We start from the raw sequence: 16987 nt of genomic DNA, 5'->3' as shown, positions 1-16987 counted from the left end.
TCGCTTCAATTTGAATATCCACTTTAACCCGATGACTTTGTTCCCCTTTGGAAGTTCTGTCAGTTCCCATGTCCTGTTTTTTTTCTATAGAATCGATTTCGTTTTTCATAGCCTGTCTCCAACACTTTTCTTTGTTTGCCTGACCAAAATTAACAGGTTCTTCGACTCCCATGAGTAATAGCTCCTCCTGCAGCTCAATAGGTTCTGTGTTGTTATAAATTTCAGTGACATTTCTATATTTTTTAGGCTCTGTACTTCCATCAACGTTTTCATCCTCAAAGTCTAGCTCTTCTCTTCGTTCTTCCCTCACAGGACTTTCATAACCATCACTTTCTCTCTGAGTTGTTTCGTCATTCTCTTTTCCTCCCAACACAATCAACTTTTCTTGTTGCAACTGCTCTTCTCCGTTTTGTCCTTCCCATGGCCACGCTTCAGTTTCTACAAAAACAACATCTCGACTGACTAACACCGTGTTGCTTTCTGGGTTATACAGCCTGTACGCCTTTGTTCCTGGCTCTTTGCCTAAATTCACAACTTTCAAGCTTCGATCATCTAGCTTCTTAGTCAGCTTATCTTGCACCTTCATGTAAGCTTTACATCCAAACACCTTGATGTGCCCAATATTGGGTTTTTCATTTTTCCAGGCTTCATAAGGAGTCACCCCTGACAGTGCTCGAGTGGGCAACCTATTTAACACGTAGACAGCGTGACGCACTGCCTCACCCCAGAAGTTTGCCGGCATATGCATTTGCTTCAAGTAACTTCTCACCATCTCAACGACAGTACGGTTCCTACGCTCCACCACGCCATTTTGCTGTGGAGTGTATGGAGCCGTAAGATGTCTCACAATTCCATTATCTTCACAAAAGTCAGAAAAAACTTTGGAGTTGAACTCCCCCCCACGATCTGTTCGAAAGACTCTGATCCTTCGCTCTGTACCATTCTCAACTTTGGCCTTAAACTTCTTGAAGGCCTCAAACGCCTCATCCTTGCTCTTTAGCAAGTAAGCCCACATAATACGTGAATAATCATCAACAAGGAGCATGAAATAACGATTACCTGCGTGAGTGGAAGGAGTGATAGGTCCGCATATGTCACCATGAACAAGTTCAAGTACCTTACTAGCTGAGTACTTCGACTTAGTAGGAAATGGCTTTCGAGTCTGTTTCGACATTAAACAACCACTACATGTCATCTCCGGAGACACAATCTTTGGAAAACCACGAACCATGTCATTTGCTGACATCAATTCCATTGCCTTAAAATTGACATGTCCTAACCGAAAGTGCCACAACCAAGCATTTTCATTTGACCTTGACAATAAGCATTTTGGTTCACCACTTTCTATAATTATCTTATACAATCGATTTGTCGATCTCTTACTTTCATTAACAACTTTCCTTGTTTTTCATGGATCCACAAATATTCTCCATTCAAGACAACCTTATTTTCGGCTTCCGATAATTGTCCAAGACTAATTATATTGTTGCACAAGGAAGGAATGAAAAATACCTCGTGTAGTTCACGTTCCTCGCCCGTTTTACACTTCAAGCTCACAGTGCCCTTGCCTTTAATTTCAACCATCGAACCATCACCGAATTTTACTTGGCCTTTGACACATTCGTCCAGCATCTTGAATTTTGATCTCTGACCCGTCATATGGTTACTTGCACCGTTGTCAAGGTACCAGATGTCAGAATCACTGGATTTTTCACTTCCATGCAACTTCAGTTTTGGTGTGACTTTCTCTTCTTTTAGCAACATCATGTTTACATCTTTGTCATCATGTTCAGTCAATAGCAATGCAGGCTCATCATCGTCAAATTGGGCCATGTTAACTTCAGCCCTTTGAACCTTGTTACGCTTAGGTTTGTTGCACTCAACTGCGAAATGGCCATACAGATGACAGTTGAAGCACCTAACTCTAGACTTGTCTCGAACCAGTCGTCCCCCTTCTTTATTTGGAATTTTCTGATTTGTGAAAACGCCACCACTTTCTCTGTTATTTCTCCTTGACCATTATTCTCGAGTCATCAACAGTTTACCCTCGTTAGCTTCTCTTCGTGTCCATTCCTCTTCCGTGAGAAGAAGTTGACTACCGCCCCCACCACCATTCTTGGATCCCTTCAATCTTTCCTCATGAATCTTCAAGGACCCAACAGTTTCTTCAACGGACATTTGCTCAATGTTCCCAAACTGTTCGATCGTCGAGGCTATTTGTAGGAATTTTGTTGGTACAGCTCGTAACAACTTCTTTACTACATAGCTCTCCGGAACCTCTTCTCCAAGAGCTCTAATGTTTGTCACCAGACCATTGAGTTTCATACAGAACTCGTCAATTGGCTCTATCTCACTCATACTCAATGACTCAAACTCCGCCTTCAGAGTTTGTATCCTAGCCGTTTTCACACGATCCGCACCGAGACACATGGTTTTAATCGCATCCCAGGCCTCTTTTGCTGTGTTTTTCTCCGCCAGTGACAGCAAAATGTCTTCAGGTACGCCTTGGTAAATGACCGCCAATGCTACCTTGTCAGTTCTTTCTTCGACCGGTGACTTAGGGTTCTTAGGTTCAATAGCATCCCACACACCATGTGCCTGCATATTCACCTTCATCTTCATAGACCATGAAGCATAATTACTCTTAGCCAACATCGGATAACTCAGACCCACTCCGCCTTCTTTTATTTTGCTCGATTCCATCTCAGTAGCTTTCGGCATATATTTTGGCATTCACCACGCAACCTTGCTCTGATACCAAATTCTTGAATATAAGAGTGCCCTCCTGATATATATGTAAAGCTAACAGTAAGTTTGAAACGAGAAAAACAAAGTGCAGCTAAGTTCTTGATATTTATTTCACTGCGGCATCACTAATATATATCGAATACAGAGATAAAACTAGATGCAAGAAAGAAGGAACTACTTTCCTATAACTACTCCACTATCTACCATTATTCAAAGAGACTCCTAATATGACTCCACAACTATATGACCAAGTCATAACTAGCTGTTAATACAAAACAAACTAACGTAAACATAAACAAGCTTATTCAGACAAGCTTATGATTAAAGTCAACACTTTCTGTATGGTTCTGCGGACAATTTCCATGTATGTCTGAAATGCGTAACATCTGAACTTAAATCTCTAGAGGACCGTAACCGTTGTCATCCTGGTCACGATCACCCATTAACCTTAGTCCAAAGCCCAGCTTTGTTCCTTTGTCACGCTTGTAACACTACAGCTACAGATGTGTCCTATATTTGTACCAAATGTTGTTTCTGGATACACAAGAGTTGTGCTAATGCACCCATTACATACCAAAGTAAATTTCACAACGAACACCCCCTCGTCTTGGCCTACTCTCTTCCCCTAGTATACCATACATTATTCTTATGTGGCATATGCGGTAAAAGTATAAATCCCGTCTACTGGGTTTATTATTGTGCAAATTGCAGATTTTTTGCTCATGTGAAATGTGCTTCATCAACTAAGATGTTGAGGTTGATATACCATTTCCTCTTATTACTTCTTATATATTTCAGATTGATTTATTTATTAGATGGCTTAATGACCTTCTAAACCTTAAGTTTTACATCAATATACTCATCATCCCATGTAGTTCAATAACTCACATTTTTGCCTCTGGCATGCTAAAAACGTATCTTTTTACTTTTGGACTAGCCAATTTACATCATTTTTTACCTAGTCCAAGGATTAAAAGACACGTTTCAGTACTTTAGGATGAAAAATAAGCAGTTTTGAACCACCGGAGCTAATGGATATATTGGTGCAAACCTTAAGATCTAAAACGTCATTAAACCTTAATATATGTTTAGTTTACCAACATTGTTGACTAGGAACTATTCTGACTGGGGTTTGTTCTTTCTTTTGAAATATAGTGAAAGTGACGACGATGAAGCAGATAGTGAAGAGTCCAACTTGATGCACTTTCCGGCACACGATAAAGCATCACTCGGTGAAATGATGCAGCAATGTATCATTAAGGCAGCAGATGCTCTCCTGCATAATTCTGCCACCACTGCAGAACCTTCCCCTTATATCAACCACTGGGGCCATAAACACCAGCTGGCACTCGGAAACAAGAACGCAAAAACAAGAACGCAGAAATTAGAAGATACTGAATTGCTAATTTGCGATGGGTGCGCTAAGCCAATCTCCTTGGTTGATGAAATATTCTATGAATGCAAATCATGCAATTTTTTTCTCCACAGATCATGCGCCCTGTTTCCGGAAAAGATGGAGCATCATCTAGCAGGCAACCAAGTCGATGGAATTTTCGTAGTACGAGAGTTCGATGAACTAGGTTTTATACTATGCCAAAGTTGCCGCATCCTTGGTAATGGGATTTTCTTGTTGATCAATAAAACAACTATATTTGACATCGGGTGTGCTTCATTACCGAGAATAATTAAACATGAAGGTCATCGGCACCCTCTTAACCAATTGAAGTATCCAGACGATGACTTGTGCAAACCATGTTTGTCTGAACATGCATCACATAAAGAAAAGATCATGTATGGATGTGAAAAATGTGGATTCTACATACATGTACGGTGTGCTTTAAGACCACATATGATGAAACATCGATGGGATCCGCATCCTCTCTACTTGATTCTGTTTGTCAAGAATGTAGCTGATCATCCTCACGCATTCAGTTGTGAACTTTGCTCCGAAAATATTGACCCAACGACTTGGTTTTATCACTGCAATACTTGTGATCTATCATTTCATATCCACTGTATTGATCCATATTATTGGTTCTCAAACATGAAGCTTGGTGCTACTAACATTTGTTGTGACTCGCATCCTCACCCGCACGGCCTCACATTGGTTCTAAACAAAAGAAGCGAAGATGCAGCACATGCGGTGAAGATGCAACCGGCGTGCCAGTTCTCGAGTGTTCACCATGCAAATATGTAGTGCATATTCACAAATGTGTAAAATGATAGAGAGGAAAAGTAACAAACTCTATTGAAGAATAACAAACTGTATTTACATAATGATATGAATATTAAGGATTAAGGGAAGTATAGACTTTTACTAAGCGTAGCATTAGTCTTTCTTGTTGTTGAATAACCTTCTATATATCAAAAGGGTGTATTATCTTCATCAAGAGAATTGAGAAGCACTGTAGTCGTTTTCATATTTTCATATTGATTTTGCTTCTAGCTCTCAGCTTTATTCACCAATGGCATGCTTCTGATAATTTGTAGAGTGATGTGTGTTCTTTCTGACATGATAAGTCAGGGGGAGTATTTCTTAATTATTCTGACATGGCTAATGTAGCTCTACTGTGTTTTTACAGATTGTCCAAGTTTTGATAGAGTCTTTGACTCTAAAGGAAACTCCAATTCCAACTAAAGTTGCTAGGCTCATGCTTGTCTCAGACATCCTTCCCTCTTTGCTTTTTTGCTTGAATGTTGCATTTTTCATGCAGACAGAAGTTGAGACACCTCGAAGTTGCTTTGATCGAGTATCGTGATTCTCTCGAAGACAGGGCAATAAAAGATATTGGGGACATTGAAGAAAGTTGCCTACCAATATCGGAAGCATCTGGAGACAGAACTTGGTGTAGTGCATTCCAACAAAAATGCTCCTACCAATAGTAAGTGGTAAATTGATATTTTGCTAGAGTGTAGATTTTATCTTTTTTATAACAGGAAATCCAAAACTAGCATATGTATGTTTTGATTGGTTATTTAGATATAATACTAACTGCAAAATTCTATTATCAATTGTTTGGGACTATTGAATTAGGATTTTAGATTTCCATATAGGAAAGCACTGGTGTTGTCTTTGGATCATTTGCATTGCATAACTGTTTTACGAGGAATGTTTAGTTGCATCATATTGTCTTGAGAAATAATGCATTTCTGTAGTTAAACTTGAAATATTACTATGTGTGTGTAGTAATGAGAATTTTTGTCAAATAGCTTTTTCAAACCTTTTAACCTGCAGAAAGGCGAACTTCGGATAGAAAAGAGAGAAGAGACGAGTCACATGAATCATCAAGAAAGCATAATCACAGTCCTAGTGAAAGCAAAAGCCCTCTGCGAAAATCATCAAGTGGAGACAAGGGGAGGGAAAATCAGGGAAACGGAGATACAAAAAGATAACAATATATTAACCTCATCTGATGCACTGCCAAGGAGGCCTCTTTTGCTAAATCCCGCTGTTTAAAGCCCTTTCTCTCCTTTCAAACCACTGGTGTTATGTGCTTTCTGCAGACCATCTTCCACATGACCGCCTACTGGTGTTATGTGCCTTCCTTTTGTGAATTATTAAAAAAAAACCAATCCTAGGAATAAAATGGAAAACAAGTTTAGAACGGAAGCAAATGATCTAATGTCCTTAACGATGACTGCCACATGCCAAGGAGGAGTTTTGTCAGAACTTGCTAATGCAATGGCAGTTCTGAAGTATCCGATCTGAGCAAAGAAACATTGACGTTAGTAAGCAAGAGGGCAAACTTCCCAGATTGCCAAATTTCAGCTCGAAAGGAGATAACCTATAAAATTTTTAAGAAATGCAGGAAAGAAGATACAAATCCAAACCACCTTCACCAAGGGCATTATATTTGCTAGGAGTAATTTACTGTAGGGCATACTATAAATTGATGATAAAATAAATAAAATGACGAATTGAATTGTTGACAAACTCACCTTTTTGCTAATTTTTCTCGGATGAAACAATGCACATGCATTATAAATTTGCATGGTGAACATTCAAGAACTGCCACACCAAATGAATCTTCAGCACATACCTTGCATCTTCGCATCTTTTTATTTAGAACCAATGTGAGGCAGTGAGGATGTGCGTCGCTATACATGTTAGTAGCACCAAACTTCGCACTGGAGAGCCGATAATATGGATCGATACATAAAGTATGAAATGATAGATCACAAGTATTGCAGTGATAAAACCAAGCGCCTGGATAAATTTGTTTGGAGCAGAATTCACAATCGTACTCGTGAGGATGATCATCTACATTCTCCGGAAACAGAATCAAGTAAAGGGGATGTGGATCACATCTATGTTCCACCAGATGTGACCTTAATGCAAACTTTATTTATATGTAGAAGTCACATTTTTCACATCTATACATGATCATAGCTTCTTTTTTTCCTATAGCTTCACGCATACATGCTTTGCAAAAATTATCATCATCTGGATACTTTAATTGGTTAAGAGGGTGGATGACCTTCATGTTTGATTGTTCCGGGTAATGAAGCACACACGATTTCCAACCTGGCTGTTTCATTCCACAGGAAAATCCCTTTACCAAGAAGGTTGCAACCTTGGCAATATATAAAAGCTAGTTTATCAACCTGTCGTGTTAGTAGTACTCTTTTATCCAGCTTGCCTGCTAGATGATGCTCCATCTTTTCTGGAAATAAGGCGCATGATCTGTGGAGAAAAAAATTGCATGAACTGCATTCATAGAATATTTCATCAACCAAGGAGATTGGCTTAGTACACCCATCGCAAATTAGCAATTCAGTATCTTCTAATTTCTGCGTTCTTGTTTTTGCATTCTTGTTTCCGAGTGCCAGCTGGTGATTATGGGTCCAATGGTTGATATAAGGGGAAGGTTCCGCAGAAGTGTCAGAATTATGCAGGAGAGCATCTGTTGCCTTAGTCATGATACACTGCTGCATCATTTTATATAGTGATGCTTCATCATGCGCTGGGAAATGCATCAAATCGCTATCTGCTTCATTATCGTCACTTTTAACATGCCAAAAGAAAGAACAAAGGCCAGTCAGAATAATTCCGAGTAAAACAACAATTTGGGTTAACTAAACATTTTTTTAGTAAGTACTAATCGATATGAAAAAATTGTACATCTACCTCCACGTTTCATCTGATAAAGCACATTTCACGTGAGCAAAAAATCTGCAATTTGCACAATAATAAGCCCAGTAGGTGCAATTTATAATCTTACTGCAGATATTGCAGTACGTGACATATCTATGATATTCTTGAGGAAGAGAGTAGTCCAATTTGAGAAAGTGTTTGTTGTGAAATTTACTTTGTTAGGTCTTGGGTGCATTGGCACAACTCTTATGTATATAAAATCGCCATTGTTAGAACCATACATAAATCCCTGACAATCAGCTTCACAAACATAACATTGCTTAAACTCTTATTTTTTATAGGGATACTCAAAGAGGCTTAGAGGGTGTTGCGGGAACATAGAGTGTGTAAATGTTGAGGGCAACTCAGAACAAGTTTTATGCATAAAGAAACCGACATAATTACTCGATGAACTACCACCAGTAGCGGAAGTGTTGCATGTATAAAATGCGTCTATGAGTTTGTTTATTGGCTGTCTGCAAACAACACATTCTACATCCTTACCAACAACAGCCTCAGCTTCATTTAGTGTCAGCTCGTGCTCGTGAAAAAAATGTTTCAATTCTCCCATCCGTCAAAAACACACACACAACAGAGAATTAGGCCAACAAAGTGTTGGTACAATGGTTGATCTCGTATCCCTCTTAGTGGAGGTCATAAGTTCGACCACTGGTGTGTGTAATTTATTATTATGTATAGATTTTACACAACCACACAGCACCCAAAAGATCTGCATCTATCTATTTATTAGCAGAGTTAAGCAATATGTTGAAATTTTCTTGCTGGCATTCGAATAATTAAGTGAAAAGTAAGAATCTATACTTTTAAATAAGTCACAAGTAAGTGTTAGAATAATATAAGATCCTGCAAAGGCCATTCTCTAACCCTTTAAGATTTTAGAGCAACTAGTTCCTTGACATGGTATCTAATAATACAACAAATCTTCTACTTATGGCATATTTTTATTACTTCATAAAACATTTGTGATGCACTATATACTTGCAGGGTGAACATTCGAGAACTAGCCCAGCTACATCTTCACCACATATCTTGCATCTTCGCTTCTTTCTATTCAGAACCCAGGTGAGGCCATGCGAGTGAGGACACGAGGCGCTATAAATGAGAGTAGCACCAAACTTGATATTGGAGTAATAATAATATGGATCAATGCAGAGAGTATGAAACGATAGATCACAGACATTGCAGTGATAAAACCAGGTGTTGGGGTAAATCTCTTTGGAGCAAAATTCACAATCGAATTCATGAGGATGATCAGGTACATTCTTGACAGACAGAATCAAGTAGAGAGGATGCTCGTCCCATCTATGATTCGCCAGGTGTGGTAATAACACACACCGTATATGAATGTAGAATTCACATTTCTCACATCCATACAAAATTGCTTCTTGTTTCTCTGTTTTATATTCAAACAAACATCCTCTGCAAAAATAATCATCAGGAGACTTTACTTGAATAAGAGGGTGGCGATGAGCATCGTGTTTAATTTTTGTGGGTAATGAAGCACACACGATGTCCAACCAGGTTGTTTCATTCCACATGAGAATCCCATTACAAGGAATGTTGCAACCTCTGCATTTGAAAGCAGCTAATTCGTGCAATTTACTTCCGACCAACTTGCCTGCTAGTTGATGCTCAATACTATCCGGAAATTGGGCACATGACCTGTGGAGAAAAAAACTGCATGAATTGCATTCGTAGAATATATCATCAACCAGGGAGATTGGTTTAGTGCACCCATTGCAAATTTGCAATTCAGTATCTTCTAATTTGTTTCCGAGTTCTAGCTGGTGTTCGTGGCTCCAATGGTTGATATAAGGTGAAGGCTGCTCAATGGCAGAATTATGCAGGACAGCAGCCTGCATGATACATTGCTGCATCATTTTATGTAGTGATGCTTTATCATGCGCTGGAAAGTGCATCAAATTGGACTCTCCGCTATCTGCTTCATCATCGCGACTTAAGCTATTCGAAAAGAATGAACAAAACCCAGTCAGAATAACTCGAGTAAAACAACAATGTTGGAAAACTAAATATTTATTTGATAGATAATCAAAATCATGATATCAGATATAGTAAGAGGAAACGGTAAATCAACCTCAACATCTCAGGTAATGAAGCACATATCAAGTGAGCAAAAAATCTGCAATTTGCACAATAATAAACCCAGTAGATGGGATTTATAATTTTATCGCAGATGTTGCATAACAATAAAAATTCATGATATTCTTTGGGAAGAGAGTAGGCCAAGATGAGAGTGTGTTGGTTGTGATTTTTACATTGGTAGGTGATGGGTGCATCGGCACAAATCTTGTGTATGCAGAAACAACATTTGTTACAGATATAGGACAAATCTGTAGCTGTCGTGTTACAAGCATCACAAAGGAACAAAGTTGGCCTTTGGACTAAGGTTAATGGGTGATTGTGACCTGGATGATCATGGGTACGTCCCTCTAGAGATCTAAGTTCAGATTTTACGCATTTCAGACAAACACATTCGCTGTTGGAAACATACATAAAGCCCTGAAAAATACCTACACATGCATAACACTTATAATAATAAAGTTTTCTATATGGACGCGAAATGAGGCTTAGAGGGTGTTGTGGGAACATAGGGTGTGTAAACGTGGAGGGCAACTCAGAACAAGTTTTATGCAAAAAGAAACCAACACAATCCCTCGATGGACCACCATCGATAAGGGAGATGTTGCAGCTATAAAATGCGTCTATGAGCTTGTTTATTGGCTGTCTACACATAGCACATTCTACATCCTTGCAAACAACAGGCTCGGCTTCATTTAGTATTAGCTTATGCTCATGAAGAAAATGTTTCAATTCTCCCATCTATATATGAAACGAATACACCGAAGGAGGGAGAGAGAGAGAGATGTGAAGTTTATGCACACTGCACGCTGAAAGATCAGAGAGAGAGGGAGATGTGAAGTTTATGCACACTGAGAGATAGATTTCATCTATTTATATGAGCTACATCATACAATTAGGTAGTTAACCCAATTTGTTAAGTTTCATACATTGCTGACAGGTGAAGCAAAATACATTTAGAAAATTGTCTGATTCCAATAATTTAGTGACAAGTAAAGTAAGAATATGAATAAGACTCAAGTTAATTAGGAGTTAAGTAATTATTTAGATTACAAAGAAACCTCATATACGAGCAATATAACCTTTAGATTTTTATTCCAAAATTCATCACTAGACGAACAATAAAAAACAGGAGGCATATATAATCAACATGAAGAATAAATGACAAAATATTGTATGTAAAGCTGTACACCACCGATCAAAACCAAGGAGTACACGCTATTTAGATCATCTCCAACGAGGATGTCGAAAATAGTGCTAAAGTCTCATGTGCCATGACACTCTTGTTGGCTATCCCAAGGGTGTCAACCAAAATAACCTATTACAATTCTGAATCCGCAACATTCTTCACAATTTCCATTAAAACTTCATACAATCTCATTTCCAATGTTCAAGCTATTTACTGATTACAAACTTACTTGTTACTAGCACTACTTGTTTGCATTTCTTGTTGAGTAAGTCTTAAGATATGAAATGACTAACTAACTTAAACCTATAGTCTAGTCTGATCTTTATATGAGGCTGCAAGTTACAGCTTGTGCTGAGCTGTCATTCTGTTGTAACAGAATGTTGGAGGTCAGATTCTTTGCTGACAGGCGATGATGTCGTTGTGAGGTCACATATATCAACATCCCCCCTTAAATGAGGCAGAGTAGAGGTCATGCCAAGTTTGCCAAGAAGGTCATTAAAATGTGTAGAAGGAAGAATCTTAGTGAAGACATCAGCCAGTTGAGAAGTAGTAGGCAGATAAGTGATCTGTAGAAGGCCTTCTAGAACTTTATCCCTTGTGAAATGAACATCGATTTCAATATGCTTAGTGCGTTCGTGATGAACCGGATTTTTATCAATGTGGATGACACTCTGGTTGTCACAATGAAGAGTGACAGGTTTGAGATTAGTGTTACCTAGCTCTTCGAGTAAGCGAACCAACCAAGTTACTTCGGAAGCAGCAGCATACATGGAACGATACTCAGCTTCAGGGGAGCTTTTAGAAACCACGCTTTATTTCTTGGATTTCCAACTAACAGGAGAGTTGCCAAGAAGTAAGATATAACCAGAAATAGAACGACGAGTATCAAGACAAGCACCCCAGTCGGAGTCAGAAAAAGCCTGCAGAGTTAATTATTCATTTCCTTTTAAAAGAATTCCCTGACCCAAAGTAGAAGTTACATATCTGAGGACATGGGATAAAGCCTGGAAATGTGGTACTCGGGGTGATTTGGCTTGAAGCTCTTATTTTTTATTCTATGAATAGATTCGTTTTTTTTATGAATCCATATTGCTTGATGCTTTATTACATTGCTTTTTTATTTTTTATGAGATGACTCATAAACCTTACATATTGGATGGAATTTTATATCGTTGTTTTTTCTCCCCTTCTTTCACCCTTCCGTTTATCCACATCTTTCTTCTTCGCTTCACAACTTAGAATCAGATTTATTTTTCTTTTGTTTATGCAACGAGGTACCATTACGAGCTCAATATATACGAGTGTTATTCCGTGAAATAACTCGAATTTCAAATCATTCACTTGCTTTAACTACTCATGCTATGGATGTGGGAGCATCAACCCCGTTCCTGTGGGCTTTTGAGGAGCGGGAGAAATTGTTGGAATTCTATGAAAGAGTCTCGGGAACATCTGTATTGTGATGGATCATGATAGAGATCACCTTCATCAACTTAAAGTTTGAGATGTAAAGGCAGAGGGGTCACAACAGATTTAGAATTAGTAATGCCAGCAGCTTGTAAGAGATCAGTAGTGAACTTCTTTTGAGTTAAAGAAATCCCTGTAGAAAGGTAGCCAATTTCTTCTAACCCCAGAAAATAACTCAGAAATCCCAAATCATTGATACTAAACACTCTATCAAGATGAACCTTTAAACTAGTAATGTTGTGATGATCATCCCCAGTAAGAATGATATCATCAACGTAAACAGCTACTACAGTGATCAAACCAGCTTGCCTCTTGATAAACAAGGAGTAATCATTCTTAGATTGAGTATAACCTATAGAAATCAACTCACTGACCAGCTTAGAAAATCATTTCTTGGATACTTGTCGTAAACCATAGAGAGACTTTATTAATTTACAGACTTTGTGATCATGATTAGACATTCCATGAGGTATTAGCATATACACTTCCTCTTGCAAATCATCATGGAGTAAGACATTATTTACATCTAATTGAAACAATTTCCAACCTTTATGTGCAGCTATAGCAAGAAGGCACCGAACAGTAGCCATTTTTACCACAGGTGAAAATGTTTCTTCAAAATCAGTACCCCATTTTTTATTATAACCCTTTGCTACTAAACGTGCCTTAAATCTCTCTACACTTCCATCTGCCTTGCATTTGATTTTGTATAACCACTTGCAACCAATTGGCTTCTTCCCCGTAGGTAATGAAACTAACTCCCAAGTCTTATTCTGATGAAGTGCCAACAGTTCTTTATTCATGGCATCTTGCCATCTGGGATCTAAACTAGCTTCATCATAAGTAGAGGGTTCTACTAGAAGCTCATGTTGAGAGACCAAAGCATGAACTGAAGAAGGTAAATGATCATAAGAAACCAGATTACACCAATGAGTTACATGACAGACAAAATCATTGGATTTATAGGGTAATCTGGAACTTCTAGTACTTCTCCTTAGTGATAAGTCAAGATTTTCAGAATTTTGTGATGCAGAAGAATGATCATGAATGTCAGAAGGAGAACCAGTATGATCATGATTAGAAGTATCAGCTGAATGAGAATGATCAACATTGTGATTTGAGGAAGTAGGAGTAGTGAAAACAAAAAAAACATCTGGTAGTATAGTATGAAATGAAGTGAAATCAGTACAAGTAGGCAGGAAAAATGGAGTAGAAGTTTGATTGTCAGCAACATGGAAAGGAAAGTGTTGTTCATGAAAAATGATATCTCTAGACACAAAAATCTGCAGAGATTCCATATCTAAAACTTTGTATCTCTTGATACCAGCATGATACCCAATAAAAGTACAAGCCTTAGCTCTTGGATCAAACTTCTGTCTGTTAGCTGGAGTTGTGCTAATGTAACATAGACAGCCAAAAACCTTAATATGCTGCAAGTCAGGAGGATCACCATACAATTTTTCATAAGGACTGCTGAAGTTCAAAACTTGTAGTGGCATTCTATTTATCAAGTAAACTGCAGATAAAATGCATTCTCCCCAGTAAACTAGTGGTAGTTTAGACTGATAATATAATGCTCTAGCTGTCTCAAGGATAATGTCTATGTTTCTTTCCACCAAACAAACCATTCTGATGTGGTGAATAAACACAGCTCTTCTTATGAACTATTCCCTTTTGTAGATAGAATTTCTTTAAGATGCCTTCACAAAACTCTGGAGCATTATCAGTCCTAATGATCTTCACATCAGCACTGAATTGCCTTTTTACATAAGCTACAAAGTTTTGAATGAGCTCAACATCATCACATTTATGGTGCATCAAGAATACCCAAGTCATCCTGCTATAAGTATCAATAACTGTGAGAAAGAACCTGTAGCCATTATAGGTTGCTGTTTTAAATGGTCCCCATGTATCAATTTGGATGAGATCAAAACTATGATACACTTGAGAATCAGTTGAATGAGAAAATAAAATTCTAGACTGCTTTGCTACCGGGCATATCTGATAGATACTAGATAGGAAGCTGAGACATTATGCTTCAATTCTTTAATACGAGTCAATAGAGGAACAAGTAGGTGACCCATTCTGAGATGCCACCGTTTGGCATTAATTTCAGTATTATTATTCTGAGAAGTAGCTGCTGAATGAGCTACTATAGGATGGACCTGTAAACTTGGATTCTTGGTCTATTCAGTCATGCTTTCCAAGTAATACGGGCCACCTTGTAGACTACCAAGAGCTTTTGGCCTCATTGAAGGCCCCTGAAGAAAGCAAGACTTATTAGTAAAAGTTACTGAACAACCCTTGTCTTTGCACAATTTGGGAATAGAGACCAAATTGAACTGAAAATCAGGTTCATATAGGACATTATCCAAAACAATATCATCATTAACTTTAACCCTTTCAGCATATGTGATAGAAACTTGTTTACCATTAGGACTGGTAATGAAATTGTTGGAACCTTCAATCTTATGAAAATGTGTAAAAAGAGATAAGTCAAAGCATATATGGTCTGTTGCCCCACTATCTACAATCCATTTGATTCCATTTAGAGAAGTGAAGCAAAATTTACCTGCAACATTTGCTGATCTGTTGCAGTGGACTTCAATGTCACCACCCTTATCTTTCCCCAATAGCTGTAATATTTGTTGATATTGTGCTGCGGTAAATGTATTTGAAGAATCATTCTTGTCAATCTCATTAGTCTCTTCTAATTGTACTACATCAATCTGTCTTTTCTCATTCTTATAATGCTGAGGATATCCATTCAACTTGTAACATCTTTGAATTGTATGACCTTGCATCTTGCAGTGCTCACAGTAAAGAGTTCTGACTCCTCTTGTATTAGAATAGCCTGGTTTAAACTGCCGAGGAGGTCTATACCTGTCTTGACCAAATCTTTTACCAGCTGCAAGTGCTATTGGATCATTTGTGACAGTAGCTACTTGATATATCTTCTTGTGGTTCTCCTCTTGAATTAACAATCTGTAAGCATGAGCAATACTACGCAAAGGACTCATAATTAATATGCTACCTCTGATGACTTCAAAACCTTCATTCAATTTCATTAAGAATTCCACCAGTCTTCTATCGTGTTGTGATTTCACCATTTTTGCAGTAATCAAGCATGTACAATTAGTACAGTTACAGCTTGGAATTGTATCAATTGCATCTAATTGATCCCATAACATCTTGATCTTTGTATAGTAACTAGAGATACTGTCATGACCCTGTCTAATTTCATGAAGAGATTGCTGTAAAGCATATAGCAAAGTTCCTGAAGCTTGTCCAAACCTTTCTTCCAAATTCAGCCAAATATCCCTTGCTGTAGAGAAATACAGAACACTTTTAGATATATCCTTATCTAGAACCCCCCAAATCCAAGAAATCAACATATTGTTACACCGATCCCAAGCCTTGTATGTCGCATCAGTACTAGCTGGTTTAACAATAGTTCCATCAACAAAACCAGTCTTATTTTTAGCAGCAAGATTAATCAACATTGATCGTTTCCAATCTCCATATCCGCTTCCATTAAATTTCATCGAAACAAGTTTTATTCCAGGATTATCAGAAGGATGTATATAAAATGCAGAAGATGCATCTTGTGAAGGATCAATTTGTTGTTGTTCAACCATAATATTTTGATATTAAGAACAAATTAATATCAAGAATGAAAGAAGAAGGATTTTGATTCTCAAATTTTCTAGAAGTCAAAGTTCTAGAGTAGAAATCAACAGATCAATCAACAATTCGAAACAAGAAATTAGCACGAAACAATAAGCAAGAAACGATGAATTAACACAAATCGATAAGCAAGAAACGATTCTTCAAAACAAAAAGAGATAATATTATTGAAAATTTGATATGTTCATTATCAAAATTGCAAACAAACTAATCAGATCTGTAACAAACTAATTGTCAGGAACAACGACAAAAATCAATATGTAATTAGATATATCGGTGTGAATAATACCTCAATTGGGTAACAAAATTACACAAGAGGATCATCAAAATCGTAATCCGGAAGCTCTAATACCATATTACAATTCTGAATACGCAACATCTTCACAATTTCCATTAGAACTTCATGCAATATCATCTCCAATTTTCAAGTTATTTACTGATTACAAACTTACTTGTTACTAGCACTACTTGTTTACATTTCTTATTGAGTAAGTCCTAAGATATTAAATGACTAACTAACTAAAACCTATAGTCTAGTCTGATCTTTATATGAGGCTGCAAGTTACAGCTTGTGCTGAGTTGTCATTATGTTGTAACAGAATGTTGGAGGTCTAATTGTTTGCTGACAGGCGATGATATCGTTG

At 37.7% G+C, this 16987-nt stretch overlaps 2 protein-coding genes across 2 annotated transcripts; one reads left to right on the top strand and one right to left on the bottom strand.

The window, feature by feature from the left end:
• The first annotated feature begins 3108 nt into the window (after positions 1-3108).
• Positions 3109-6432, top strand: LOC141703496 (uncharacterized). Its single transcript, XM_074507015.1, has 3 exons — positions 3109-3504; positions 3904-5630; positions 5984-6432. Exons 1-2 carry the CDS (start codon positions 3497-3499, stop codon positions 4943-4945), a joined length of 1050 nt encoding a protein of 349 aa, XP_074363116.1. The 5' UTR covers positions 3109-3496; the 3' UTR covers positions 4946-5630; positions 5984-6432.
• Positions 6433-8648: 2216 nt separating this feature from the next.
• On the bottom strand, positions 8649-10817 carry LOC141703490 (uncharacterized). The gene is made up of 2 exons (XM_074507009.1): positions 9999-10817; positions 8649-9865 (listed from the first exon to the last, which is right to left on the bottom strand). The coding sequence occupies exons 1-2, from the start codon at positions 10742-10744 to the stop codon at positions 8848-8850; spliced, it is 1764 nt and encodes a 587-aa protein (XP_074363110.1). The 5' UTR covers positions 10745-10817; the 3' UTR covers positions 8649-8847.
• Between the last annotated feature and the right edge of the window lie 6170 nt (positions 10818-16987).

Source organism: Apium graveolens, unplaced genomic scaffold (assembly GCF_009905375.1).
Source record: "Apium graveolens cultivar Ventura unplaced genomic scaffold, ASM990537v1 ctg670, whole genome shotgun sequence".
NCBI classification, from domain to species: Eukaryota; Viridiplantae; Streptophyta; class Magnoliopsida; order Apiales; family Apiaceae; genus Apium; species Apium graveolens.
The sequence above is the reverse complement of the archived record's forward strand: the minus strand, read 5'-3'. Positions and strand labels throughout refer to the sequence as shown.